The sequence below is a fragment of the Colletes latitarsis genome, chromosome 10 (genome assembly GCF_051014445.1).
Source record: "Colletes latitarsis isolate SP2378_abdomen chromosome 10, iyColLati1, whole genome shotgun sequence".
Taxonomy (NCBI): domain Eukaryota; kingdom Metazoa; phylum Arthropoda; class Insecta; order Hymenoptera; family Colletidae; genus Colletes; species Colletes latitarsis.
In genome coordinates, this window is record NC_135143.1 from 20,890,477 (window position 1) to 20,917,345 (window position 26,869).

General features: G+C 38.6%; 2 protein-coding genes across 5 annotated transcripts; both read left to right on the forward strand.

Moving 5' to 3' along the window:
• Positions 1-358: 358 nt before the first annotated feature.
• Positions 359-5,407, forward strand: Patr-1 (Protein associated with topo II related - 1). The gene is made up of 9 exons (XM_076774873.1): positions 359-459; positions 1,087-1,281; positions 1,366-1,771; positions 1,875-1,981; positions 2,058-2,536; positions 2,602-2,818; positions 2,904-3,107; positions 3,171-3,434; positions 3,512-5,407. The coding sequence occupies exons 1-9, from the start codon at positions 421-423 to the stop codon at positions 3,767-3,769; spliced, it is 2,169 nt and encodes a 722-aa protein (XP_076630988.1). The 5' UTR covers positions 359-420; the 3' UTR covers positions 3,770-5,407.
• A 2,014-nt stretch (positions 5,408-7,421) lies between these two features.
• Positions 7,422-26,856, forward strand: Dia (diaphanous related formin 1). Of its 4 annotated transcripts, XM_076773865.1 has the most exons (19): positions 7,422-7,540; positions 7,640-7,876; positions 8,082-8,138; positions 8,457-8,538; positions 16,681-16,863; positions 16,995-17,293; positions 17,396-17,416; positions 18,660-18,969; positions 19,050-19,396; positions 19,480-19,771; positions 19,939-20,304; positions 20,420-20,562; positions 20,643-20,910; positions 20,991-21,230; positions 21,434-21,688; positions 21,818-21,982; positions 22,056-22,299; positions 24,697-24,778; positions 25,016-26,856. In XM_076773865.1, the coding sequence occupies exons 4-19, from the start codon at positions 8,503-8,505 to the stop codon at positions 25,035-25,037; spliced, it is 3,273 nt and encodes a 1,090-aa protein (XP_076629980.1). In that variant the 5' UTR covers positions 7,422-7,540; positions 7,640-7,876; positions 8,082-8,138; positions 8,457-8,502; the 3' UTR covers positions 25,038-26,856. The 4 variants fall into 4 exon arrangements, with proteins under 4 accessions (XP_076629980.1, XP_076629979.1, XP_076629982.1 ...); XM_076773864.1 differs by lacking the exon at positions 8,082-8,138; XM_076773867.1 differs by lacking the exons at positions 8,082-8,138; positions 17,396-17,416.
• Positions 26,857-26,869: the final 13 nt, after the last annotated feature.

Below are 26,869 nucleotides of genomic sequence, written 5' to 3' on the forward strand. Positions count from 1 at the left end.
ATTCGATCCCATAGATATTAGCACCATAACGTTCGTAATTAACCTCCCAAATGGATGCGATTGCAATGAACGCAACGAACTCTTTCTTAGCGATCTTAAAATATATACATATATTGATATCTAATTACCAAGCGAAGAAAATTTACCTCTCGAACTAAAGCGTACTATCTGGTACGCGCTGTAATTCCTGGCTCCCGGACATTCTTCGATCCGATTTTGAGAAAAATCGATCCCTTATAAACATCGGATGATCATCGAGTTTTAAAAAATACGAAAGCATTTTCGCTGCTTTGTTGGGAACACGCGCGACACCTACAACGTGGTTGTGGATTTACGGTATGACCGCCATGACAGCTGATGCTTTTCGTATCGCTTGACGTTTGGTCAGAACATGTCATTTTGCACATTTAATTTCGACAAATGGCAGACTTCTTTTTCGGTTTCGATGCAACACTTGATGTAAGTAAGCTCGTTCTTAACGAACGTAACGTTGATTTTAAGGTTTTTTTACGGAAAAGGTGGGAAACGGTGCAACGAAAGCTACGAGCTCGTATTCGTTTTCGATAAACAGCCGCGTCGCGGTTTAACGGACCACAAAGAATTAAAACTGTTCGCGTATTCGTTCGATAACAAATAACCGATTATTCAGGCCGTAAGACTAAAATCTATTTATTGGGTTGCCCATATATAACGTTTGTCCACCCATTCTTTGTATATTGTTTCCAAAATACACACTACGCACTACTGCCTCGAGCGGTCATGGAGGTACGTCGCATAACCTCACCGATCTCTCGTTTCTCCGAAAGGTCATTAACACTACTACCTTCATGCTAATTATTATCATCTTCATTTTTTTCACCCATACTTCGTGCTTTTCTTTAGTTTTAATCGAGCGTATCATCATTGCTAAAATTTGCGAAATAAACTGTCGTCGAATAGTTTACAGCGCTCACGCACTTTTATCGTTTCTAAATATTTTGGATAGTCGTTTGAAAAAATCGTTTTGTAACCATCATGACTTTATTATAAAGTCGATATTTTAATAATGTTTGTTCCTTTTTCTTCTATTTTCTATGACTTCTATAGCATAGCGGTTTAGAAGATGGACTAGATTGCCCATTAGAAGAGGAGGATGTTGGAGAAGAGGAAGAGTACGACGCTCTAAATGATGAAACATTTGGTTCTGAAGCCACTATTGGCGATTGGGAAAAAGACCATGAAAAGCTCGCAGAAATTACAGAATCCAGTCGTCCTCATAACCAGAGTACTTCAACCAAAAAAGTAAATAAAATATTTCTATTGCTTTATCACTGATAAGGTATGTGTAATGAAAAAGTATCTAAATTTTAATAATGGTGTCTATAGAATGGAGTCAATACAGATATCGAAGATAATTTATCACACCTTGTGCTGGATGAGAAGGAAGGAATTGTTCCCCGTCCTGGAGTATGGGACAGTCCATCTAATTTGTCCCTTCCAAAACCCAGACCACCATTGACATTACCATCGCCTTTAACAAATGTTAGAACGGTCAAAGAATTAGAAAAAGGTCTTATCGCGAATAGACCACCTCCAGGCTTGGCGAAACCTGGTCAGTTGCTACAACAACAACAGCAACAGCAACAGCAATTTGATGGATCGTTTCTTTTCAACTGTTTATCCACCCCATCGCGTTTTCCACCAGGGTTGAATATACCACCTACGCATCCTGTTGTTTTACCGCCAGATATAAGATTTCCGCCACTTTTACAACACCCTAGATTATTATCTAGTAAGTATATACTGTAGTGGAAAAATTTTAACATCAATTTAAATAAAGCAAGTGTAAACTCGCTTTTAGTTTACCCATAAGATCAAAGCTATTGTTCCCATAGATCAATCTGGAAATGTACTGAGGTACCCCGTAGCGGCGCATTTAATGTTACCGCCACATGCTCCCCAGATACAGCCAATTCATGGTCCGTTTTGCAATAATTTTCCTGTAAGTTTCATCGTACAACACAAGCCTAATAATTATCAAAACGGATATCTTAGTTAAAATACATCACTTTTTACAGCAACCTCCGCATTCGAGTTTAGGGCCTCCTCTGTTCTTACGACCGGAACATGGAATGGTACCTTCTTTTTCTAGTAATCAGTCCAGTCATCAGCAACACCAACAGCATTCTTTTCCTCATTCTGGAAATCAAAGAATCCAAAATAGGCCTTTTTATCATGGTGATCAGCAAGGAAATCAACCATTTTTTAAAAATAATCAACATCATCGTATGCACGATCGAAATTTTCAGCGGCAATACCATTATTATCATTCTCAAGGAATAAATGGAGTAATTAATTCAGGAGAATGTGACGAATATGCTGGTCTTATGAGTAGTCGGGAAAAGCAATGGTTAATCAATATTCAATTATTACAATTAAATACGAACGAACCATATGTTGACGACTACTATTATATCGTTTCCTGCGATAAAAAGAACAAACAAATTGCAAAACATCCCAACAACAATAATAATAACGGCTATCATAGAGATTCAAGGTACTCTTTCTTTTGTCCTTATATATTTCACTTGGCGAATTTGACTAAAGAATTGTGATTTTCAGGGATCGAGAACAGTCAAATCATCCTGTCCTTACTAGGTCACTGTATGTACCAATGCAATTTGAAAATTCTTTGGGAAAAGTGCAGTTTGCCAGTGTAATAGCACCGCGTAAGGTTATCGATATGGATGTTGTGCCAAACAGCGATCCACAATCGGTCACGCAAATGCAACAAAAAGATACAAAAAGAACAAGGCAATTACTGCTTGAAATTGAAAGGGTACTTATATTGCTTCTTACCTATCTAATTAGCGAAATATAGAACTCGAGTGTCTTGTTGTTTAACAACAAAATAATATTTTCAGTTATACGTACTCCAATTAAAACTCGAGGATTTGCACAATCCACTGGCTCTGCTTAGCGAACAACAAAGTCAGGAAGGGGAAAACGAAGCAAGTTCTGTTAAAAAGAGTAGCCGCTCAGAATTAATAAATATGGTGTTCTTGTCTTTGCTTCAGTTGATACAAGATGATAAAATAACGAGCATGTTAAGCATCCGAAAGGGAAAAGTAAGTGAATTTGAATAATTAACGAATTTTCGATTATTCTATTATTCTTTCTCCGTGTCGCAGATGTTGTTATTGAGGTTCTTGCCATACATAAACTTAGCAGAAGACCGTATTCAATTAGAAGAATTGTGGAAAGCGATATTTCGAGGGTTAGCTGTAATAGGTCGTAGGGATTCTCATTTACTAGTGACCTTTTACTCGGAATTTCAACGATGGTTTGCTACCGTGCAAGACTTCAATACGATACTTCGATTAGCTCGATCGCTATCCGACTCCGCTGGTCAGTCGATCAAGAGCAACAGTTTAGCCTTTGCCCTCACGAACAAGGTTTGTTTAAAATCTAGTTATTCGGTGCTTCGATTTTAAATAACCTTATTACATTAACTAAACATTTTTTTGTTTAGTTTGGTGTATCGGTAATAGCTTCGATGTTGGAAAAAGCGGAAAGCCTGTACCCTACAGATGATGCGCTGTCTGCGGAATGGTCATCTTTCGTAACAAACATCATCGAAATAACTGGTGAAACGCCGCCTTGTGTCGCGCCTTGTCAACCCGTGGCTACAAATACGCTCAATCAGCATTTAAATCGATTATCTCATTTGAAAAGCGAGAGGTACACAACCTTAGAGCTTCTACTAACTGATGCCAACCCTTCCCGATAGTTGGTCGTTGTTAGATGTTTTCCGTCGTAGTGTTTCACAAAATTTAATTTTTGTTACGAGTGAGAAACAAATGCCGAAGGCGGAGAATCGCAGATATTTTAATATTGCTACATTATTAATATTAATCGAATATTTCTTACATACGAGCATATTTTAGCATGATTGATGTCCTTGTTTCACAGAGTAGATCTATGCATTTTGTCTTTATTTTAAGTGTAGTAATGTTGTATGTCGGTAGCTTTTGATTTATACTCGAGACAATATGTTTAACCTCGACATGCTATACAACATTTATTACAAATGTTTTAACTTCTCTCGAACTGCGAGTCTACTGTGTAAAACTGATATTCGATTATATCCGTCATGTAAACTACACATCCTATCTTCCTACGATCCTTGTTCGTAGCTTTTTCTTGTGTTTATTTTGTAAAATACGTTTCTAGTTGCGTTTGCATGATATTAAGATGTAAGTTTAGCACTATCGTTAAAATATGAACGATCTATAGTCGTTCGTGATCCAATTTCTCCGCGCGTTAGCGTCGTATCTTGCGATCTCGAAGGTATATAGTAAAGAATTGTTCGAACGTGTTTTGAACGTTACGTGATTAGTATTAATCGTTAGTCGATGATACATCTTTATACGGAAAAGACGTGAAATGAAACGTCGCAGCTGTATACGCGTCTCATTCATTTGCCATTTTTGTCGTTTTTTATATTACGCATTCGACGATGAAAGTTTTCACCGATAGATTGGCTTACTTAGTGTTCGAACTCATGAAAAGCTAGACAATATAGGATGTGTAGGCTTTTAACTTCATTCATTACTTTTGAAAATAACAGTATATTATCGTAAACAATTGTTAAAAAATCAACGTTTTTCCTAAAGAAAAGAATTATATTAGACATTACGTCATCTTCGTGCAAGTAAGATTACATTTAAGGAACGCATCGTTTATTCGTTAGCATTATTTTTTTCGAGCCAAACTGAAGGCCCGAGAAATGTAATAACAGTAATTGTATAGATTTCTACGTTGAGGGCAAAAAATATTGCAACGTTTTTATATAACGATTAACGTATTAAATAGCAAAAAATTGTATCAATCAATGTAATTAACATCAACATCAGAGACGCGCGACTGCAACGAGTTCGTCTTATCTATCTCGTCTGATCTTAAAATTAGAGACTAATTCGTGCGCAATTTTAATACACTATCGTTGTTGGGTAAACTATTTGTGTACCTACTTCGTGATCGTAATATACGAAAAAGATCGCAAAGATTTTTTCAACAAATAGCGTGAGCGCGAACGGCGATTTAAAATATACGACGACATGGCCTTTAGTATACAGTGTAAGTGGTTACTTTTTATCGCAGTACATATTAATAAAATCGTATGTACATTTAGCTTGTACATAGAGCGACTCTGGTGAATGAATGACTTCATATATTTTGTAATTGGATGCGAAAGAAAATTTATTTTTCGCTTCCGCGATATAGCACTACGTCATTTTTGCAAAAAAAATAAAGAAAAAAAGAGAGAGAGAGAACAGAAAAGATTATAAAAGTGATAAAAAAAAAAAAAAAAAAAAGATCGATCGCGTTATTTTTTAATCTCTGTAGTAATTGTAAAATTGATAAATTGGCACGGCACTTTCAAATTGCATAGTGTATATCAAACATCGGTGAAACCGTGCAGTGCGTTACGTCATGGTCCAACAGTTGTACTTTTTCGCTTATAACGTAAGAATGTAGTTTTAAGTTTTACAAGTTTTGTTCTTTTCTTTTCTTTTGAAATGTACGTTCCACTGTATCTAATCGAATTGTCTTTTAAGTTACAGAAACCCTTTTTGGTAAAAAATTTCGAGAAAGATAAATATTTCCGTGTCACTTTGTGCCCAACGATATCCTGAAGCGCGAATTCCATAGAGTCGTGTTGTTATTACAAAACTTTTTAATGCGGTCAAGGAAAATAACTCTACTTTGAATGTACAAAACTGATTTAACTTTAAATAATGTTTCCAATAAATGTTTTGCATTGTATAAACATTCTTGTTCAGTTTTTATATTGTTGGTAAAAATCAAACGTTCAAAAATATTTCTTTAAATTGTACATCTAAACAGTTGTGTCTCGACTAAGGTACTTATTGTACATACATAGTACTTACTGTACATAATATCAGGTGACATGGATTGGTGCCGAACGAGGGGAAAGTTTTCGTGCAAACTACCCCTTCTCCTTTACGGTACGCTTCTAGTTGTGCGGATGAAAAGCTAGATGACATTTTTAAACTTTGTAATAGGATCTCAATGGAATAACAGAGTATTATTTATCACGTACGTATCATTTTACTTTAAACTATTTGGGTGGTATGTCGTTCAAATAAAATATGCAAAATATTGGTTGGAAGAATCAAAATTGCATGGTCGTACGCATTTACACAATTTCTACAGGTATTCGAACTTCCATCTAAAAACGAAATATAATAATACATGAATCATACCAATCTTTCACGAACATCAAACAACGCCATTTCCAAACGTTAGATAAATCGAGATAAAAGAAAATTGTTGTTTAATTTGACACTACGTGTTGTGTTTACGACCAGACAATTTGAGAAAAAATAAATGAAAATATACATCTATATGTAATCTTTGTTTTAATAAAGTAAAAGATTTTACCAATCTTCGTGCTGTTCCGTTCGAATTGGTCGTCAACTGCCGTGGCGCAACACTCGCACTCGAATTTCGATTAATGACGTATAACGGAAAAAAACAAGTTTTTAAACATATTCGTTGAAATAAATGCAACTCTATTATAATTTAATAACAATCGAACTCGATATAACTTAAAAAATTGTGATTTAATTTTCGCATAAACGTAACACCGATTAATACCGAACAAAGAACTGAAAAAAGCGCGGAAACGATGTAAGTATTTTCGCAATCTAATCGAAAATGTATTGATGTTAAATGAAGACATCGATAAAGAATAAAGGAAAGCAGTAATAGCGATTAGAAGCTATTAATTGTTAACAGGTATAGATATGTTAATCTCGAAACCCCAGACAAGTCTTATCACTTCAATTTCCGCGGAATATCTAACGACCTGTTGTAGTAAACTGTAAGATGGTGGGTGGGGGAAATACCAACCTCATAGAAATTCGTGTTTGAATTCATATCTTTCATAACATTGTTGACACACGTGGTTGAGGCTGCCTTATATAGGAAGTACAGTTATACAAAAAAACAATGAATTCCCAAATGATTTATAATCATTACACTGACATATACTATCAACTTTTGTTGTTGATGTCTCTATTATACAGAGGTGAATCCAACAAAAGGGCAATTGTCTACTCGTCCAAAAGTTATAAAATCTTTAAAAAAATATATTTATCGTTTATCGAATAAAAATAATAATAAACAAACACATCGTGCAAAAGAAGGTCTATAAATATATTTTTAGATAATTCGCCCCCTCCAGCCCCTAACAAAGCTTCTGGAATTATTCCTATCATTATATTAAATTTATGATTTTGTTTACAATTCGTTGAAAATTTTTTAAATTGTTTTTTAATCTGAAGAAAACGGTTACAAATGATCAAAAATATCTGTAATACCGACGTGGAAACTTATATCGAGGGAATGACATTCGCGTTTCGTCTCTCGTTGGCGCTGTTGTTTCTCTCGTAGCGTTTCGCGTGTTACTGGTTCTAATACGAGTACCATTCTTTTGACCAATATTAACCGATGCGACGGTTTTATCGTTCAGGTGTGTATTAATCGTTATTGGTGTACCTTCCGTGAATTGATCTGTTTATCTTAGCAAGGAAGGAATTTCATTTAATAACTTGGCAGTTTTTGTCTTCAGGAGGTTGCCTCGTATTGGCAGGTGTTTCATTGTCATAACGGATGAAATTAATATTTTTCTCTGGAAAGGTCATTTTACTTCGTACGGGAAAGTGCAAGTACGCTTTATTCGATCCATGGCAAACCGTTGATGCACGTTGCCGGTTGATCTAATTCGATCTACGAACGAACGTAAACAACGCTGAATCTACGGTCACTGAAAGTGTGTTTTGACGAAAAAAATTTTCAGTTGAATCAAGTAAGTATGATAGCTGCACGATAGATTGTGAAATAAATACCAAACGTTTAACTTTTCTCTCTTCTATTTGTGACTGTGCTTCTTAATATCCAATGTTTACTTCCCTATGGTTTGGTTTGTTAATGTTTTTTGTAACGATAGAAACAATGGAAACAGTCTCATTTTAATTTTATTACAACGATACTTTACTCTGTTATCACTACAGAATTGCCAGATATTCTTTTTCTAATGCATTTTCAGGACTTCTGTTCCATCGTTTGAGGTATATACAAAACAAAATTAGTTGTTAGCTCATAGCTTACGTTCTTCAAGTTATGGCATCAAAGTTGTAATGATTATTTTAATACGCTTACAGTGGTAGAAAGATTTCACTTGGAACCACCTGTTTGATTTCTTACGAATTTAGAATGCCCCAATTTTTACTATATTATCCAGACTGATATTGTTCAAGTTTGCAAAGAATCCTGTTGGTTGAATTTATATGTATAAATATATATATATATATATATTTTTTAAAAGATGCGTAATCTGTTATCTGAAACTAAAGAAAACTGAAAGAGGTTCTCTTTATCTGTGGCAGGAAAAAAAATGCATACTCGAAGGTAACGGTCGGGGAAGATTAAACTATGGCCAATAGAAAAGACAAATCGTCTGCTGGTTTTGTAAGTATTCAAGGTTTTGGTACAAAATTATAATTTATAGGGGTGCACAGAGGAAAAAAGATATCTAACCGATAGGGGGTAAAATTGGCAGTATTTCTGATTTTCCTGTTCGTCGAGATACGGTGTCTTTTTTCGTCTGATGGTGCTCGAGTTCGTTATATCAATTTGCATAAAATTCACCGACAAGCAGGTAGACAATTGGGAAGACGATACGTGTTGGATCTACGTTGCGATGACGCAAGAGTATGCTAAATAGATTTCGTAACGATTTCGCTCCTGTGCAAATTATTAAAATGATCGAGAAGACGTAGAATATCGACACGACGATGTTATGGTGCTATCGAATAGGCGGGAAAGAAGCAGTGTTTACATCGTGCGAAATTAAACGTGTTAATGCGTTAAACGTATTAAACGTAAATGCTGCCCGACAGCGATACGCGCACAGCACGTACTCGTGTGTCGTGTTTCCTGTGGTACATTTATCGCTTCTGTCCGGAATAGCGCGATAACAGAAAAAAAAGCTGTTGCTACTAGAAGGTTTCAATTGCATTGGCCTGGCAATGGCTCGGTTTACGTGGGTCGCGTATCGTCGTCCAAAGCAAATTTTCGTTCGCGCCGTTTGGAACGGCAAAAATCGACGAAGTTCTCAAACACGGTAATCAAAGATAGGCACTCTATTCGGCATGAGTCACGACGAATTGCTCAAGGTAAATCGTTCCACGTACAGAAAAGATTACGAACGCGAAACCGCGATGCACGACGTACAAATTATTAGGACAAGGTAACGAGCCACCAGGGTCGTGACAATTTAACGCGATGAACATCAATGGCTTTAACATTTCAACTTGCGCTCTGTGCGTTTCTGCGTATCCCGAGTCGATGGAATTCGAACGCTAAATGCGAATTGCAGCTATAGCGAGCCGCAAAATTATTGGCACACGCAAGAAGCGGTGGGAATACGAAGGGGGAAGAAATAATAAAAAATTATGTTACACTTTTAATTTTAAATATATGTTTGAACGATGAACTTACAATACTATGAAAAGTATGTAGTTGTAAAAATATCAAACGAAACGATTCCGTGTATTGGTTGACGTCACAAAATTATTGGCACATCTAATATAGTCTACGAAAAACAATTTAATTAGCCTATTCCGATATTCTTTTCTTTTATTTGCTGTTGTTTAGACTCAATGTAAGACGTTATAATAATTATAACAAAGTGATAAAACGAAAAGGGTATCCTAAAAAATATTAACATTGTTAAATTTATTAATTTTTGTAACGTGTGCTAATAATTTTGTGACGTAAAATGATGCACGGAATCGTTTCTTTTCATTTTTATATAATTATAAGCGATAATATTGTTTTTTTTTTATTGTATTGTAAGTCCATGGTTGAAACATTATGTTGGAATAAAAAGCGTAAAAAGCTCTCTTATTATTTCTTTTACCCTTCAAACTTCTATCACTGCGTGAGCCAATAATTTTACGAATCCACTGTAACTGCTAATACAGGGTCCAACGGTACAACTTGTCGATTTGAAATCGAACATTTCGTAAAGTTTTCAGAGAATTTGTTGGTCGAAAACCGGTCTTCCGTTTTTCTCTTTTTCTCTTTCACGCTATTCTAAATTTCTAAACGAGGCGTGAACGACGGAAGAGCATAACGCTTGCGCACATTTCTTTTTTTTTTTTTTTATCTAACGTTCCATAGTGGAACAGAATTCATTCGTAGCGCGACAGAAATAATTGTCTCCGTTCAGCGAGAGTTTCGCATGGGAAAATATTCAGTAAGTAATTTGAATATTTTTGTATCATATCTAATTGTTTCGTCTTTTGTTTACTTTAACTGCCATAGCGATACATTAACGAATATAAATATTTCAGACATGGTTATTGTTTTATTCTTCTGTTCGGAAAATTGTGTAGATGTTGATCATAATTTACAGTGTAACGTATTATAGCGTAGATGTCAAAGTTTAAGGAGAAAATCTGTTCTTGTAGTACAAGTGGGTGCAATGTTGATAATTATTTACCGTATTAACGACCTCACTGATATCAACGGTCTAGAAGTATGTTGGAGGAAGAAGGTAAATACTGATGTCCCGGAGGAAAAAGTAATTGTCGGTCATTTCTAGTTCCCAGTGTGAGTATTAGAAACCTAAATTATAGTACTAAATCCATGTATGCAAAGCGTTAGGTGCGTTCCGATTCATGATTAGTATGTCATAATCGGGAACCTTGCGCTTTTCATAGTAGGCATTGAAATAATAACTCGGATTAATAATATTCGTTTAGAACACTCTTGGACATTATTTAACATTAACAATAATTATTAGCGTTAACCACAACCCCATCAATTTAAATGATTTTAAAGAATGTTAAAGAATTTCATGCTGTGTTCAGTACAATAACGACAAATAAACGAACTCACACGTGAATTCAAAATAAATTATAATAACGTATTATTATTCTCTTATCTTCTAATACTTGCAACTTTAAAAGTGTATGGGAATAATACTTATTGATAGGTTGAGGATACTTAGTGACCTTCCCCCTCCAATATACTTCAAAGTCATTCAAATCGACGAGGTCGTTAAATGTTCGTTCGTAATGCGATACAAATAATTGTCCATATATTCCAAGTAAAACGCTACCAATTCTGTGTAACGTATACATAAAGGCTCGAAAATTTTCCTTTTGGTAATTCATCAATTAAAAGATTATATAATTAAGTATATTGTAAAATATTTAAAATTGAACGAAATTTGCATTAAATAGTTGTAATGATTAAAGTAATTATTTTAAAAACTTTGAACAACAAAAATTGATTACGTTTGTCGGTAAATATTCGCGGTATGTATGGTGCAGTCGGCTTTACAGCACATGATTGATAAAGAGTCGCCGATTTAAGTAAACGAAGGAAGAAAACAATTACATACGATACAAAAAATATGAAAGAAATTATTTGTAAAATATTTTCCTACAGTTCTCACTGACGCCGGACAATTAATTTTGTCGCGCTACGAAGGAATTCTAACCCACTGTGCGCTCTGATGAAGGGAATAAAAAATGGAAGAAACGGATACAAAACGAAAGCATGCGAGTACCGGTCGTGGTCGGTTACATCATCAACCGTTCGCTCGAGTGATCTCATCCGTGCGTGCAACTTTTTTTCTCGCTTGTGTCATTCTCTCTGCATTCTACCAAAAATTGAGAATAAACGCAGTCCTTTGCTTCTAGCTTTTCGAAAAATATAACTGCAGTGTGTCGATCGAGCGACTTGGTGAGATGGCGGAGAGAAGGCAGGTAAAAAAGGCGCGCGGTTTGGGGATATCACCAATGTCGAACAATAGTTACAAAATAAGAAAAACCTGGAACTTGCGTTCGTTCGCGATGCTTAACAGTGGAATTATGCGATTTTGGATCCGTGAAATTGTGCTTTAGCAGCAGAGACAGGCAACATTTAATTCAGAAAATAGATAATCAGTGAAACCAGAGTGTAACATTTTCTTTTTATTCGACGAGTAACGCATAAATAATTATTTATGTTTTATTCGTTATTCGAAATTTGTATATAGATGAAAGTTTGCCCATCTATGTTTAATGGTCGGACAGAATATTGTTTTGCATCAGTGGTGGCGAACCTTCTCGTGGCTGTGTGCCAAAGATTACCGAAACAGATCAGCGATGCGCCGCGTGAAAATTTATTAAAAGTACTGAGTAATATTTAATGACGCGTGTTTAGCGAGAAGCATTGTAGAAACATTGCAGTAACGCTTTATATGAAGCATTCTTAACCCTGAAGACTGAACAAATAAACTTATGAAAGTGAGTTATTTTTAAACATAGAAAATAGCGTAGATAGAAGTTGTTTAATTTCATGGAGGATGTAGGGTGTTGGATGGTTTCATATAGATGTTGCATTTCGATTTTTATTTTCGTCTATTGCAACAAACTTTCCTCGTTCTGTCTTCCATGTCTTTCTTAGTTGTTGACATTTTGCTATACACTTGTACTGTAGCCTAACGGTGTGTCCTTCAAAACCACAGACTGTGTAAGCAAGCAACATTCCATCATATCGTACACGTAGTATTTATCATAATATTCTTGTACTAGTCTATAACAAGACGTAGTTATTCGAAAATTATTTCCCATGTGACAGATTAATATCTCCAAAATTATATTTGTACGAATTACAAATATAAACTATATTCTGTACTTTTTCGATACAAAAATTCTGTAATTGTGATTTTCTTTTTTACATACAAATGCATACGATCTTCGATGTTACTCGTTGGCCCGCGAAATCTAAAATATTTATTACGCGGTCTTGCTTGGAAAAAGTTTACCAAATCTCGCGTTATAGTTACCGATTTCAGACAAATCGTCGAAGCCTTGTACTATTTGCGAGTATGATACAATCAGATGGATTCTGATGCGTAAAATGTGGACCGTGACTCACGATGCTTCGTATTGTATCTCTCTAGATGGAATAGTTGCGTTGACGCAGCAACTGTCAACGAAACGTATTCGAAATGGTGCCCCTATTTTTGGAATAGTCAGTTATGGACAAAGAGAAATGGAATCACAACCAAGACTGCGTGATGTGGTCTCAAAACTGTATCGAATTGCTTTGAACATTATTCAAATCAAAACAGTTGCATCTATCTTCTCTATATGTACAATATGATCGAGATAAGATCAGATCTATTTCTATTACATTGTTACTTCAAGTGGAAGACCTTTCAAAGTAGCAAAGTTTAAAGAGAGGATTCACAAAAAAATATACATATGTATACATACATAGATTGTCTAGAAACAGAAATATCGAAGAATAATACTAATAAAAAAATTCTATGTCGAGTTGAACTTTAATGAAATGCGATGACGCGCCCAGCTCGACATAGAACCGCAAAGGATCGAGCCACAGATTCTAAACGGCCATCACTAATCGCAGTTAAAGTTGTCAAGCAAAGACGTTCGCGATAAGCGCCCGGTGTGCAGAAAACGGTTTCCCGTTCCGTCGATGAACATCGAAAGGCGCAACTGTCTACGATCTGTACTACGATCCATGGTCGGCGAGCCATCTAACCGGACGTGGGTAGAATCGGTGACTGCGCATGCGCGTCCCTCCACTCTTCGCTCGGGCCTCCGCGATCTCGATCTTCCCTTCTTTTGGTCCGTTCGATGACTCGCTCGCTGGTGATTCCGTTACCTTAATCTTACGTGCATCGCGACGACTGCTCGACGGTCGTTATCGAGAAAACGGGCGGTATTTGCTCTACAAGTACCTTAGATTCGATTATCGAAGGAAAGAAATCCACGAAGTTATCGGTGGACGTCGACGGGTTGCGACACATGACGAAACCGAGTCGTTTTTCGCACCTGTGATTTTTAAGGCTTATCTTTTCGTCGTTGTGAAATTCGTCGCGGTCGCGCAAAGAATTTCCCGCCAACGTCGGACACGAATCGGAACGAAAACACGGTTGGTCCGAACGCGCGAGTGAAAAATACGGTGGTCGCGATCGATGGAGGTGTCAGAAATCGACTGGACATCAGGGGTAGTTGCGAGTTTGCGTAACACTGTTCGGTGATTCGCACGTTTCTTGTTACCGGCGGCAGGATATCGTTTTAGTCCGTTAGTTCGAACGGTCCAACCTATGATCACAGATTGGGTAAGAGTAGCTGTTCTACGTCCATCAGAGACGGTGCAAAATTCTCGTATGCGATCAAAAATTTCAAATAAGGAATATAGAATAAATAAAAATTTCAATTGTAGAACGTAGTGTATTTTATTGCGTTGTAACAGTATTGCCATCCAATCGGGGAAATATTTCACTTTGCGTCATGCTGCGTTTAAACACCGTGCGTATACTAACTGTATGATATCATAAGTTAAAGATAATATTAAGAGGATCTAGATAAGTGTTAATTTTTTAGTTTTGGCGATTTTTGCGTAAAGGATCTCCAACTGTTTTTTTGTTTAATAAATTGCTATACGTTGGTATTATCGATTAACTGCTATTCGAATTAAATTTTGTCTATCTCTGACGTTCGCGAGCGATTTCGTACGGTACTTTGCACGGTTTGTTGAGCAACGCGACGCGCGTTCTTAGTTCCGCGAGACGATCTAGAAAAATCGGAGCATTAAGGGGTTAGCAAGGGGTGACGAACCGAAAAGTAAGTCGGCGTTTCGAAATTTTGCTTGAAGACGGGCGTGTCATTTCATGGAACGTTTTATCTATTATCTTAAAGTACGCGCGAGAGTCATTCATTATGAATATTATCATTACGTCTGTTTGTCTCGGTATCGAGATATAAAATGTTTCACATTTCAGTCGTGTGAAAATACATTGATAAGCGATAATTGGTGATCGCTAATAAGTAAATTTATCAGATATTTAAGCAGTATAGAAGCAAAAGCAATGCATACCATCCTGGTTTGAAATGAACACTTTATATTTGAATTCGGCACATGAAATTCTATCCTATGAATTCGAAGTAAAATAAATTAAGCTAGTGTGGTATTTACCTGTTTTAATAAAAATGTTTTTTGTGCCCACAAATATGAACTTACACTATCACTTTCATAACTATCAAATTTCAATGGTGTGGACACGCGTCAATAACGAAGAAATTAGTGCGTAACTCGTTATGCCCTTCTAGTGATAGTTAGAATCGTTCAAGCAGTCGGGAAGTATGCGACAGATAGGTGTCGTTAACACAATTTGACGCAAAAGTAGCAAACAAGTATTGTATATGTGTTAGTAAAACGAAATTTGAGAAATAGAATAAAGATCCTTTTCAAAAGTGTGCTGAGTCAGATGCATGGAAATGTAACCGCTTATATTAGCTTACGGGAAACATTGAGGGAGTCTTCTTGAATTTCAAATTACATATAACAGTATATGTATATTGTAATACTTAATTCGTTTTTTTTACTTTTACGCCAATTCAAATATGTACGTTTCTATTTAGTACTATCCGATTGCCCGATTAAGATGGAATTTACTAATAAGAAAAGTTCCTCGAGTGAAAGTCTGACTTCAGTAAGGTTTTTCATATTGACAGAGCATGGGACACTCCAGTCAATAATTTTGGTTTAGTAGGCACATTTTATTTGGAAACTGTTTATACTTGAGCTGGAACTTAAATATTAAGTGCCTCGTAAACTATGAATGATATGCTCATCAAATTTCAATCATTGGTTTGAGTGTTTTCTACTTTATTACGACGATAAACTTCATTCAGATACCGGACTTTCACTTCGCGGACTTATTTTGCAAGTATTTATAAGAATATCGAATAAAAGTAATAAAATACATAGTATCTATTGCTCACAAAGGGAATAAAAACAATATACAGTAAAATTCCGATTATGCGGCATATTCGGGATTGGGATAATGCCGGAAAATCAAATATGTCGGATAATTAGACTATACCTACACATGAATTTAGAAAAGAATTTAGTAAAGAATTTTTTTCTCGAAACTGCACAGGATCTCGAGGGTATATGTATTCACAAACAATGATTGTAATTGACCCCCTCAATCAAAAATAATTTTTTCAGAATGATTTAAAATTTTTTAATTTCGCCGTAAAATTTCTACACCTATTTCCCTGTCGATTTTTGTTAAAAATTTGTCTTTGATTTTTAATAAACACAACTATGGGTAATGTGATAATACAATTTATTAATAAAAAATAAAATTCCTTCGCTTTATTCGTCAACTGCTTAGTATCGAGGTCACTGCTGGATGCATGCAGCTTCTATGTTTGTGTGAGATATAATCCGTAACATTTACCGAAGAATAGTCGGGGTCAATATGCCGGTTATTCGGACATTCCGGATAACTGTGTGCTGGATAATTGGAATTCTACTGTAGCTATTTATATCATAATAGAATAAATTCTATAGAATAGGTATATATGTACATCGTTTACGTCCTCTTTCCAACGCTCTGGTAACTTTTTAAGTCCAGATTTGAAGAATGAATTCGCATTGTCTGACAAATTTTGAAACGAGTTAACGGGTCAATTTTGCAAGTCGCAGAGAATGGTGCCAGGGGCCACGATTTGGCTCCCTGGTTGTCGTAGAATGTACGCGTTTCGATTGATTTTCATGGTCGTGTTTCAGCTGGACACATGGTTCGGCCGACCAAAAAAGTCCGGGCGTGGAGGTGGGGTCAGAAGTGGTTCGGGAAACCACACGATTCCCCGGCCCCATTCCGGCGATGACTTCAACGAGATCGAACAACAACGTTCCATCATCGAGAGGATGGATGAGGAAACGGTGAACGATAGATTCGAGGAAATGTTGGTGAGCAGAATCGATTGTTACCAATCACATTTTCTGTATTTACACGGCCGAGTGTAAAGTGAAAACAAAACTAGCTAGGCGTTTCGCGCGTTAACCAGAAGCTTAATTAACCAGCGTTCTTCGTTGTTTAGGCCAACATGAATCTGACCGAGGAGAAGAAGGAACCGTTGCGGCAGCAGTCGGAAACGAAGAAGAAAGAGATGTTGGTTCTCCATTATAAGGGCAGCATACAGGAGAATAGGTCGAAGTTCGACAAACCGGCAGATTATATACAATATTTAGCGCAACCAGACCTGAGCGTCAACAAAATCTACAATTGCGTCGAGTCGTTGAGAATAGCGTTGACCAACAATCCTCTAAGTTGGGTACAAGAATTCGGAACGAAGGGACTGAAACAGGTTTTAGCGACGCTGAACGAGTGCTATCGGAAGTAAGTATACTAGAATACGGCGAATCGTTGCGTTACGCCATAGCGTCGGTATCCGATATCGTTCGACGAAGAATCTCTAATCGTCCTGTTGTTCTATTACAGTGCCTTCATATATTACGATAGGTAATTCACGTAAAAATACTATTTGCTTTAGTTTTTTTGTTAGCGATAGAATTTTCTTGCACCGTTTCTTTTTTTATTTTCGCTCTTAGCTTTCGGTACAATGTACGCAAGAGAAGGAACGACCGAGTATTTTGCGTGCGTGTGCACGCGTATATGTGTGTGTGTGCGTGTGTCGATATGTATACGTGTGTTTGTGCGTGCGAGCACGCACACGTATCGAGTAACAAACCCCCATAGGCGTGGCACGCCGATATCCCACGAAGATTGTTTTTACGTCAAGGATTGATCTTTCTCAGCGAGAGAGTTACGAGTCCCGATTAACGCTTCGGTAATTAGCGACAAATAGCAGAACGCATAGTTTTCCGTTCGTCGATTCCTTGCATGATGCCTGTGCGTTGTTCCGACGTACAATACATGGTGATTCTAAAAGCTGACATAAGCTGTAGCTTGTTTCAAAATGCTTAGATACAAAAAGTCGATACAGAAGAAAGTTGAATCCCGTAATGGAAACTATCTTTCCGTGGTGTAATTTTTTATTTTGGCGTGCAGTATGCGTAAAGTATTACGTTTTTAGTGGCTATACCTTAATACTTTCATATTTTGATCTATGTAAAGGGAAAATATTATTCCATTTAACCCTTTGTGGTCCTATGTCCCATGACCAGGCTAGCTCTGGGCTTGTTGACCTGCGTTTTCAAATACTAAATTATCCCTGTCTCTAATAAGCAACAACGGTAATGAGAGAATTAAACGCCGCGAGGGACCCCTCTTGTGAACGGACCTAGTTCAGACAATTGAATATAATTATTACACGTTCGCAGGAAAAACATAAAGATAGTGTAGCATGTCTCGACAGTAAAGTGCAAGGAAAAAGAAGAGAAACGTGCGAAAGAAAACCTGGGCTGCGTGTTAAATGATATTACACGATGATTCATTTTAAATTCTAAATAATGATAAAAAGATATTGTTGTAAGTTATTGCTTCATTGCTACAATAAGGAAAGCTACACCAGCCGTAGTACATCCATGGAAATAGCTGAACCAGACACGGATCTGTCAAAAAGTAATCTCCGTCGTGAGATTCAATTTTTTCTCGAATCAATTTGTTATATATTCGATTAGAAAAGTACTACATCTTATCTCAGACTCTATAATCGCCCTGTATACGAAACGACGTTTAATTTACCTCGTAAACTGCAATAATTTTAGCGACGTTAAAGCCGAGTTTTTGTATCGTTCGACAGCGACAATCGTTACGAGCGTATACAGTACGAATGCATCCGATGCTTGAAGGCTATCATGAACAACACCGTCGGTATAAAGGAGATGTTGGCCCACCACGAAGCCCTGACGATCGTGGCAAGGTCGCTAGAACCGACGAAACCGTCCGTCATGTCCGAGGCTGTGAAATTGCTCGGTGCGGTTTGTCTTATATCGAGCGACAGTCATAAAAAGGTGTTGTACGCCATTACCATGAACGGTGAATTCAAAGGAAGGGAGAGGTTTCTGCCGATTGTTCAGGGACTGATGAATAAGAAGAATGAAAACTTAAGGGTACGTTTGTTCGACGCTGCGTTAATCAACGTTGGAGCATCGATCTTTCTGTTCGCTAAACACATGCCGTGTCGCTACAGGTGGAGTGCCTTCAACTGATAAACTCCATCATCTCCTCGGCCGAAGAGTTGGATTTCAGATTGCATCTGCGGAACGAAATTATGCGAGTAGGCCTGGCCGATATTCTGGAGATGCTCGAGAAGGACGAATCGGAGGATCTGGCTAGGCATCTGAAGATCTTCAGCGACCACAAGGAGGAAGATTACGAAGAATTCGTGCAGAGGTTCGATCACGTCCGATTAGAACTGGACGATGTAAACGATTGTTTCGAAGTGATTAAAAATATGGTGATGGAAACGTCGGCCGAACCGTATTTTTTGTCCATAATTCAACATCTGTTGTTCGTCAGAGACGACGCCTTGGTGAGGTAGGAAGATCCTAAAGATACTCGAAAAGAATGCGCCTCACTGGATATTCAGCTTTACCCTCATTGATCTTTTTCATCGATAGGCCTGCGTATTACAAATTGATCGAGGAGTGTGTGTCGCAAATAGTGCTGCACCGTTCAGGCTGTGACCCGGATTTTAGCGCGACCAAACGGTTTCAAATCGATGTCCAACCGCTGATAGACACGTTGGTCGAAAAGTCAAGGGCAGAAGAAGAGAGGCGGTTGGTCGAAATGTCACAGAAATTAGAAAAAGCGATAGCCAGTAGACAGGAAGCCGAAGCGAAACTTCAGCATGCAGAGAACAAGATCAGGGAGTTGGAACAAGGAGTGATTCAGCCTGGCGGCGGTAGTGGGGTGAGTATATTTAACAATATTTGATCGTACGGTCGATCATGCTCACCCGCTTATTGTAACGCAAGCTTTCTTTTATCTATGTTAGATATAATCGTAAACCAAGCCACATTTGGCTTTTAAGTTATATCATGTGCTTAAAGAAGGTAAGAACTATTGTTTATGCACAGAAAGTTGGCACGTGTCCAGCTCCGCCCGGAATGGGAGGCCCACCGCCGCCTCCACCACCCCCACTTCCGAACATGGGGGGATCAGGGCCTCCACCACCGCCACCACCGCCGCTACCCTTCGGAATGGGCCCGCCGCGTCCACCCGCGATGGGTTCGACGGGGCCACCACCACCTCCACCACCACCTATGCCCGGCGCACGTGGTCCCGCCCCACCACCGATGCCTGGAATGGGTTTGGGCCCCGCTCCGCCACCAATGATGTCGGGATTCTCCGTATTAGGTGGCCCTCAACCGCTACCTTTGGGCCTAAAACCCAAGAAGAAGTGGGAAGTGGAAGCTCCATTGAAGAGAGCGAATTGGAAGGCGGTGAGCAATTGATTCGTCTTTCTTTAATCACCAAATACACCCTCACCCTTTTACACCAAATATTTGATACGAATTAGTGCTAGCTTAGCTCTTTATTGTGAGCGATGCGTTGCAGATTCTGCCACACAAGCTTACCGAAAAATCGTTTTGGACGAAAGTGCAAGAAGATAGGTTGGCGAGTCCTGATATCCTGGACGGTCTGGCTCAGAAGTTCGCATCGAAACCGAGCGGGAAGAAAATCGACGACGTCGTGGACAAGTACGGATTTAAACCATCAATTTTATCCGCCGTTACGCAATGTTGTAAGATAATCAACGATACGCTTTGCGTTTGCGCAGGTCAGCTCCATCGAAGAAAGCGAAGGACCTGAAAGTTCTTGACGGCAAAGCCGCACAGAATATACTTATACTCCTCAGCGGTACTCTGAAGCATATGTCCTTCGAACAGGTGAAATCCTGTTTGCTGAAGTGCGAAGGACCCGTCATATCGGATAATATATTGCAGGGACTGATACAATATTTACCACCACCCGATCTGCTGTCGAAGTTGCAGCTTTACAAGGACCAGTTCGACGATTTGACGGAAGCTGAACAGTTTTGCGTTACCGTGAGTAGTTTTCGATGTACGACTCGTTAGCAAAGAGCTTGCACGACTTAGTTGATTATCGTGCATTCATGATTCAACAGATATCGACCATTAAGAGGCTACTGCCAAGACTGAGGTCGTTGAGTTTCATGCTACGATACGAAGAATTGGTACAAGACGTGAAGCCGGACATAGTGGCGGGCACCGCAGCCTGCGAGGAGGTGAAGGGCAGCAAAACGTTCGCTAGAATTCTAGAATTGATTTTGTTACTCGGCAACTATATGAATTCTGGGTCGAAGAACGGACAGGCATTTGGATTCGAGATCAGTTTTCTAACGAAGGTTAGTGTACCGTTTAATTCGAAGTTGAAGGAGTCTCTCTAATTTGGAATCTTAATAATTGAGTGATATAGGAAGCTTTACAAAGCTCATTGTTAATAAATAGCTAGAAACCACACGCTCTTCGATCACGCCGTACTCTTATTCAGCCCTTAATTTGAAATTTTTGTCCGAGTCTCCAGATATCCTTTCGTTCTGCTTTCCAGTTGACCAGTACGAAAGATATCGACAACAAGCAGACTCTTATGCACTACCTGGTGGACACGATAGAACACAAATTCCCAGAGTGTTTGAACTTCCCGGAAGAGCTGGCACACGTGGACAGAGCGAGTCGAGTGTCGTTGGAGAATGTTCAGAGAACGTTGCGTCAAATGGAAACAAACATCCGAAATCTTGAGCAGGATCTGTCAAATGCCAAAGTTCCCCAATCCGACGAGGATATGTTTGTCGGAGTTATGGGTGTATCCTTTCCATATTCGTTATTACTACACTCGTCGACGATAGTCAAAGAACGACAATCGTTTATCACGCAAAAAATTAATTACGTGTCACGTGAACCGTTGTTTTCCTTAATCGTGTCATGATTATAGCCGTTTGCGAAGAAAGCCCGTGAATCTTACGAAGTTTTGCAAAATATGTTCAAGAACATGGACAGCCTGTACACCGAGATATCGGAATTCTTCTCCTTCGACAAGCAAAAGTACACGATAGAGGAGTTCTTCGGCGACATAAAAACGTTCAAAGACGATTTCATGGTAAGTGCTGATCGCGGGTAATTGAATCGAACAACGGAGACCAGTCTTCAATGGTGTTTTCTGTTTATTGCAGCACGCGCAACGAGAGATAATAAAATTGCGGGAGGGCGAGGAGAAGCAGAGAAGAGCGAGGGAGGCACGCGAAAAAGCGGAAGTCGAGAAAGCGGCACGGGCAGCCCGTAAACGCGCTCTGGTCGACATGAACGCGCACGAAACGCAGGAAGGCGTTATGGACAGCTTAATGGAGGCGCTACAAACTGGTTCCGCGTTCAGTCGACCGGATCAACGACGCAAGCGTCAAGCACGCGCCGCTGGTGGTAAGTTCTATAGGACTACGTACGCTACGACAAGAGCTGCGAGGAAGGAGAATATGCGTCAACGAAGGTTGCTTATTAAAACGCCCGAATTGAAAGAATTTGCCAAGCAACGGCTTAAGAATGTCGCGACCTTTTCGCCTGTTTCGCCGTTAACGGAAACGGTTCGTGGGAACGCCGACGACAATTCCACGTGTTACACGACACCAACGGAGCATCAAGAACTCTATGAGCGTGTGTTGCTCGAGCGGGTCAAGAGAGCGCCACGGAAATCTCACTCTAGATTCGACTCGTTTAAGCAACTGAGACACGAGGCCACGATGAAGAAAACCCGTTTCGACGTTCGCCCGGCGTTCGAGGAAACTCCCAAGAGAGATGTTCTCTTGACGATACCTCGAAGCCCGGCTGCTGCGTCAGAAGCGCGGAGAGTCGCCGGCCTCACGTCGGACGATTCCGTGCGACACTTTCTCCAGGTGGTCGGCATGCGCGTCGACGACGAGTCCGTCGCGTCGTCGTACAAATCCGTCATGGACGAGCTGAAAAGGTTCGCGGTATTTCGTGCCTCGCTGAGGTCGAATGTGCGAGCGAATACGAGGTCGCCGTCTTTGTACAAGACGATTTTGGTGGGCGAGGCGATGAAGTTGACGCCGGCGAAACCGAGACGGGTGATAGTGAGCAAGAAACATAAGAGCAACAGTATCGTGCGCCGTGCTGTTCAAACTCGCAGACTGAGACACTCGAAATCCACTCATAGCCCGATGTCCCGGGAATGGTACAATTACTTGGCCAGCTCGTCGAGCGAAACCGTCTTGTTTCCTGTTCGACGCTCGAGCAACGCCTCTGCGTCGACGCGAATCGGCAGGAACATTTCCTCGCCGTTGAGATCGTTAATTCGAACGAGAAACTTCGACGATATATCGAAACAGAACGACGCGTCGGTACGATTATCTAAGAACAGATTGCCAGTGAATTCGCCAGAAACGCATATCGAGATCGATACCGTAACGGCGCACGTAGACTATACCGGTCCCACGAAAATGGTTTTCGATCGGTCGGCCGACGATAAGATTGTCGTTCTCGCGCACGACGCACCAAACGACGCGGAAATCCGTCGCGCGTCTCTCGGGAACGCGGCGTCGTTGGCCAAACGAGAACACGATGACGACACGGCGATCGCTACCAGTCGAGGAAACGGGCCCACGCCTCCGAAAAGAAAGAAACGAGAGAAAAATATGTGGAAATTTTGGAAGTCGAACCCGAAAATCTTTAATTATGATGATTGAGATAATCACTTACTCTGTTATGTGTGTTATACCACGAACAGAGTGTTGAGCAAATTTTAATCAAAGCGACGATTACGATTCGAGCGGATAGTTAGATCAACGACGTTAATGTTACGATTAAAATGGATATTTTAGTCGTAATCATTAATCGTTGCTTTGATTAAAATTTGCTCAACATGGCTACCGACGCCATTTGATTCCGAGCGTCATCCGTGATATTAGCTTTTCTTTTTTACTGCGTTTTACCCCGACGATGAAACGCGACGCGCTATTTGTTCTTGAAATTCCAGTATAATCGGTCGTTTTAATATTAACGTGTGCTGTTACTATCTTTTTTTATTATTACTTTTTTTTTTTTTTATTTCTTGATATTAATTTTATTTTTCTCGAACGATCGTTTGACACGACCGACCAATACAGACTGATTTACCTCTAAACACAATTTTAAGCGTTAATTTTTTACGAATAAAACTGAGGGCTGTGTTATCACCCGTCTACCTCTTTATACAGATAGATTATGTCAACGATCGAATCTGCCGCTTTAATACGAGAAAGTTTGTAAATTTGTATCGATCGCTTGTAAATCGTATTCGTTGTAAATAACGTAATGTTTAGAGATTAATAAAGAGAATTTTGTGCACTGTTGATCAACGCAACTACTTTTCGCTGAAACGGCCGACGGAACAACGTTATGGTTATCCCGATCGATCGATGCTCACGACGTTCGTCAATTACAGAGAATTGTTCATAAGTGTTGTGAAATCTGTTCCATAACTGTGAAAAATGAATCGTGTATGACAATCGAGAGCGATCGCCTTAGTGGTTAATCTTAATAGAACCTCTAAAAATACAATACAACAGAATTTTCATAATCCGAATGACCCTCTTGATAACTGTTGCAACTCTGTCTCGTTGTGTGACACTTATGAACAAACTGCGTTATTCTTTTCTCATTCGGGGCGAATAAAAATGCGATTTATTTTCTTATTAGTTTTTTTTTTTTTATTTTTTATTTGTTTACAACTGGAGGATTAACAGGAATTATATTATCAAGCTAATGTACAAACGTTCAGCACCGAATGTGAACGAACGTAAACGTTTCTCTTTACTTTTGCAGCAGAGAGAAGAGCTCAACTAAATAGAAGTCGATCGCGAACAGGATTAGTCGGGACTGGTTTACTGGGAAGAGAACTTTCGACGTAAGTATTTCGACGTGACACAACGTCAATGGAATTTTCGTTCCATATCTTAATAATAAAAAACGCACGCTTCTCTCGCGACGATGCTTTCGCATGTACTGTACATACCACGCTATTTGCCACTATACTCGATATCGATCGATTAATAATAATGCCGAGAGGTTTGCGAATGGGGTTTGGACTAGGAGTAGTGGGCTGATTTTCAGAATAATACCTGTCTAATAATCATTGTTGCAGAGAACTTTTAAGCTCGGCATAATCCATGGAATAACCCGTTTCCGTCCTAAACTCGAAACTGTGATGGATCGAATCGTTCGATACGGATAGAGAACGATATAAGCCGGTACAGAAAATAGAATATTTAAACGACGCGAGAAACGTCCAGTCTGCATATTCAATATTTTCGCGGACGTGACAACCGTTGCACATTGGATTGGCCAAAAAGTTCGTGTGGATTTCGGTGATTATTTCTATTTTTGGTAAAACTATTGTTAAATCGGGTTGAATATTTTTTAAGGGTATAAGGAGATATCTTTGCATTACAGACAGTAATTTTTTTAGGTCGACTCTTTTTACTATTTATTAATCGATGTAGAAGAGCAGTTATTTATAAAGTATTTAATTAGGAAAGAACAGTTTTTAGTAATGCTGATAAAATTATACGCAAAATAGTCGTATTTAACAATTTTATATATCTGTAATTAACGAAAAGTTACCGAATACATACTTTTATATCAAGAGCTAATTAGAATGCGAAGTTTTAAGAAACTTCGAGGCAGAAACCTATAAAACTTCATGCAAATATGACATGATAACGAAATACCAGAAGCGGTAAATTTACATGTTAAGAACCGCACGAACTGTTTGGCTGGGCTAATATATCGTCGGTTGTACTTAAAACGGACAAAGTCTTCCTATAGTTGACTGAAACGTTCCAAACGAATCGTATGTATACATATACGCGTACGTATACGGTATGACGACGAATACTTTTACGACTACCAAATGTGAGACGTTTGAATGTAAATTAAGGAAGAAACCGATGGAGTCTGTACATTTTGTACCAAACGATTTTGTATTTTTAATCACGTTTAACCACGATAACGCAGAAAAACACGATACGGACCATTTTCTGCGAACGCGAATCAATGTACATACATATAAATACATATACATATAGATATACATATTAGTAACGTGTGTCCCCCGTTGTCGCACGAAGTCGCGTTTCACGGGACACTGACTGCGATACGATACGTATGGCTTCGTTTCGTCGACGTTTTTGTCTGGAAATCAGTCTCGACCACAGTTGGGTAAATTTCATACACGAATAACGTATAAAAATTACAAGTTCGTTCATGATACTAATTTTCACCCAGGAATTCGAAAATCCCACTCTTGGAAATAATAAATAGAAATATAAATATGAAAGTTTCGACGATTTTTGAATGAATAAAACATTCCTGAAGCAATTGAAATATAAATAACAATTTTGTTTGAATTTTTTAAATGTTTATAAGTAGTAGGGTTTCCTTAGTGTAACCATTTTAAGGAATCGTCAGTCACTGGTGACGCCCATGGCAATCAATGTGTTAATGGATTCCAATTTACGAATGAAACGTAAACGAAAATTAAGTTCACAAATGAATCCAAAATCTTTATTCGTTGTTAGTCTATAAAGTTTGCCTAACTTTAGCATCGAGTACGGTCGCAATAAGTTCGTAAATAAGATCGTATTAAGTTCGAGAGCCGTGCCAAATCGAGGAAATACTACTCCGGACAAATCGAATCGGGCGACAATGTTGAGCATTCTTGCACAACGCACAAAACAAATGATAACGATACGAATCGAGCCGTAAAAATTGCATGAATAAAATGAAAAATGAAAAAAATACCAAAACCCGTACTTATAGGCCGCAGCTAATTTTTAGGAGAAATCAATTTATTTTTCGAATCTCAAGGTCGACAATTGTTTATATTGTATGTAATTATGTCGAATTTTAATGAAACAAATTGTATCTATATTGTGAATATGTGAATTTAGATAGCATCAATACATTGCGATCAGTACAATCGATCGTGTCGTGTGTT

What these genes read in the sequence shown, in the direction of transcription:
- Patr-1 (XM_076774873.1), top strand. Translation starts at nt 421, where the DNA reads ATGGCAGACTTCTTTTTCGGTTTCGATGCAACACTTGAT. An exon ending in GTTTCGATGCAACACTTGAT is followed by an intron (nt 460 to 1,086) that starts GTAAGTAAGCTC and finishes TGACTTCTATAG; the next exon opens with CATAGCGGTTTAGAAGATGG. An exon ending in GGCTATCATAGAGATTCAAG is followed by an intron (nt 2,537 to 2,601) that starts GTACTCTTTCTT and finishes TGTGATTTTCAG; the next exon opens with GGATCGAGAACAGTCAAATC.
- Dia (XM_076773865.1), top strand. Translation starts at nt 8,503, where the DNA reads ATGGCCAATAGAAAAGACAAATCGTCTGCTGGTTTT. An exon ending in AGCCTGGCGGCGGTAGTGGG is followed by an intron (nt 19,772 to 19,938) that starts GTGAGTATATTT and finishes GTTTATGCACAG; the next exon opens with AAAGTTGGCACGTGTCCAGC. An exon ending in AGATCAGTTTTCTAACGAAG is followed by an intron (nt 21,231 to 21,433) that starts GTTAGTGTACCG and finishes TCTGCTTTCCAG; the next exon opens with TTGACCAGTACGAAAGATAT.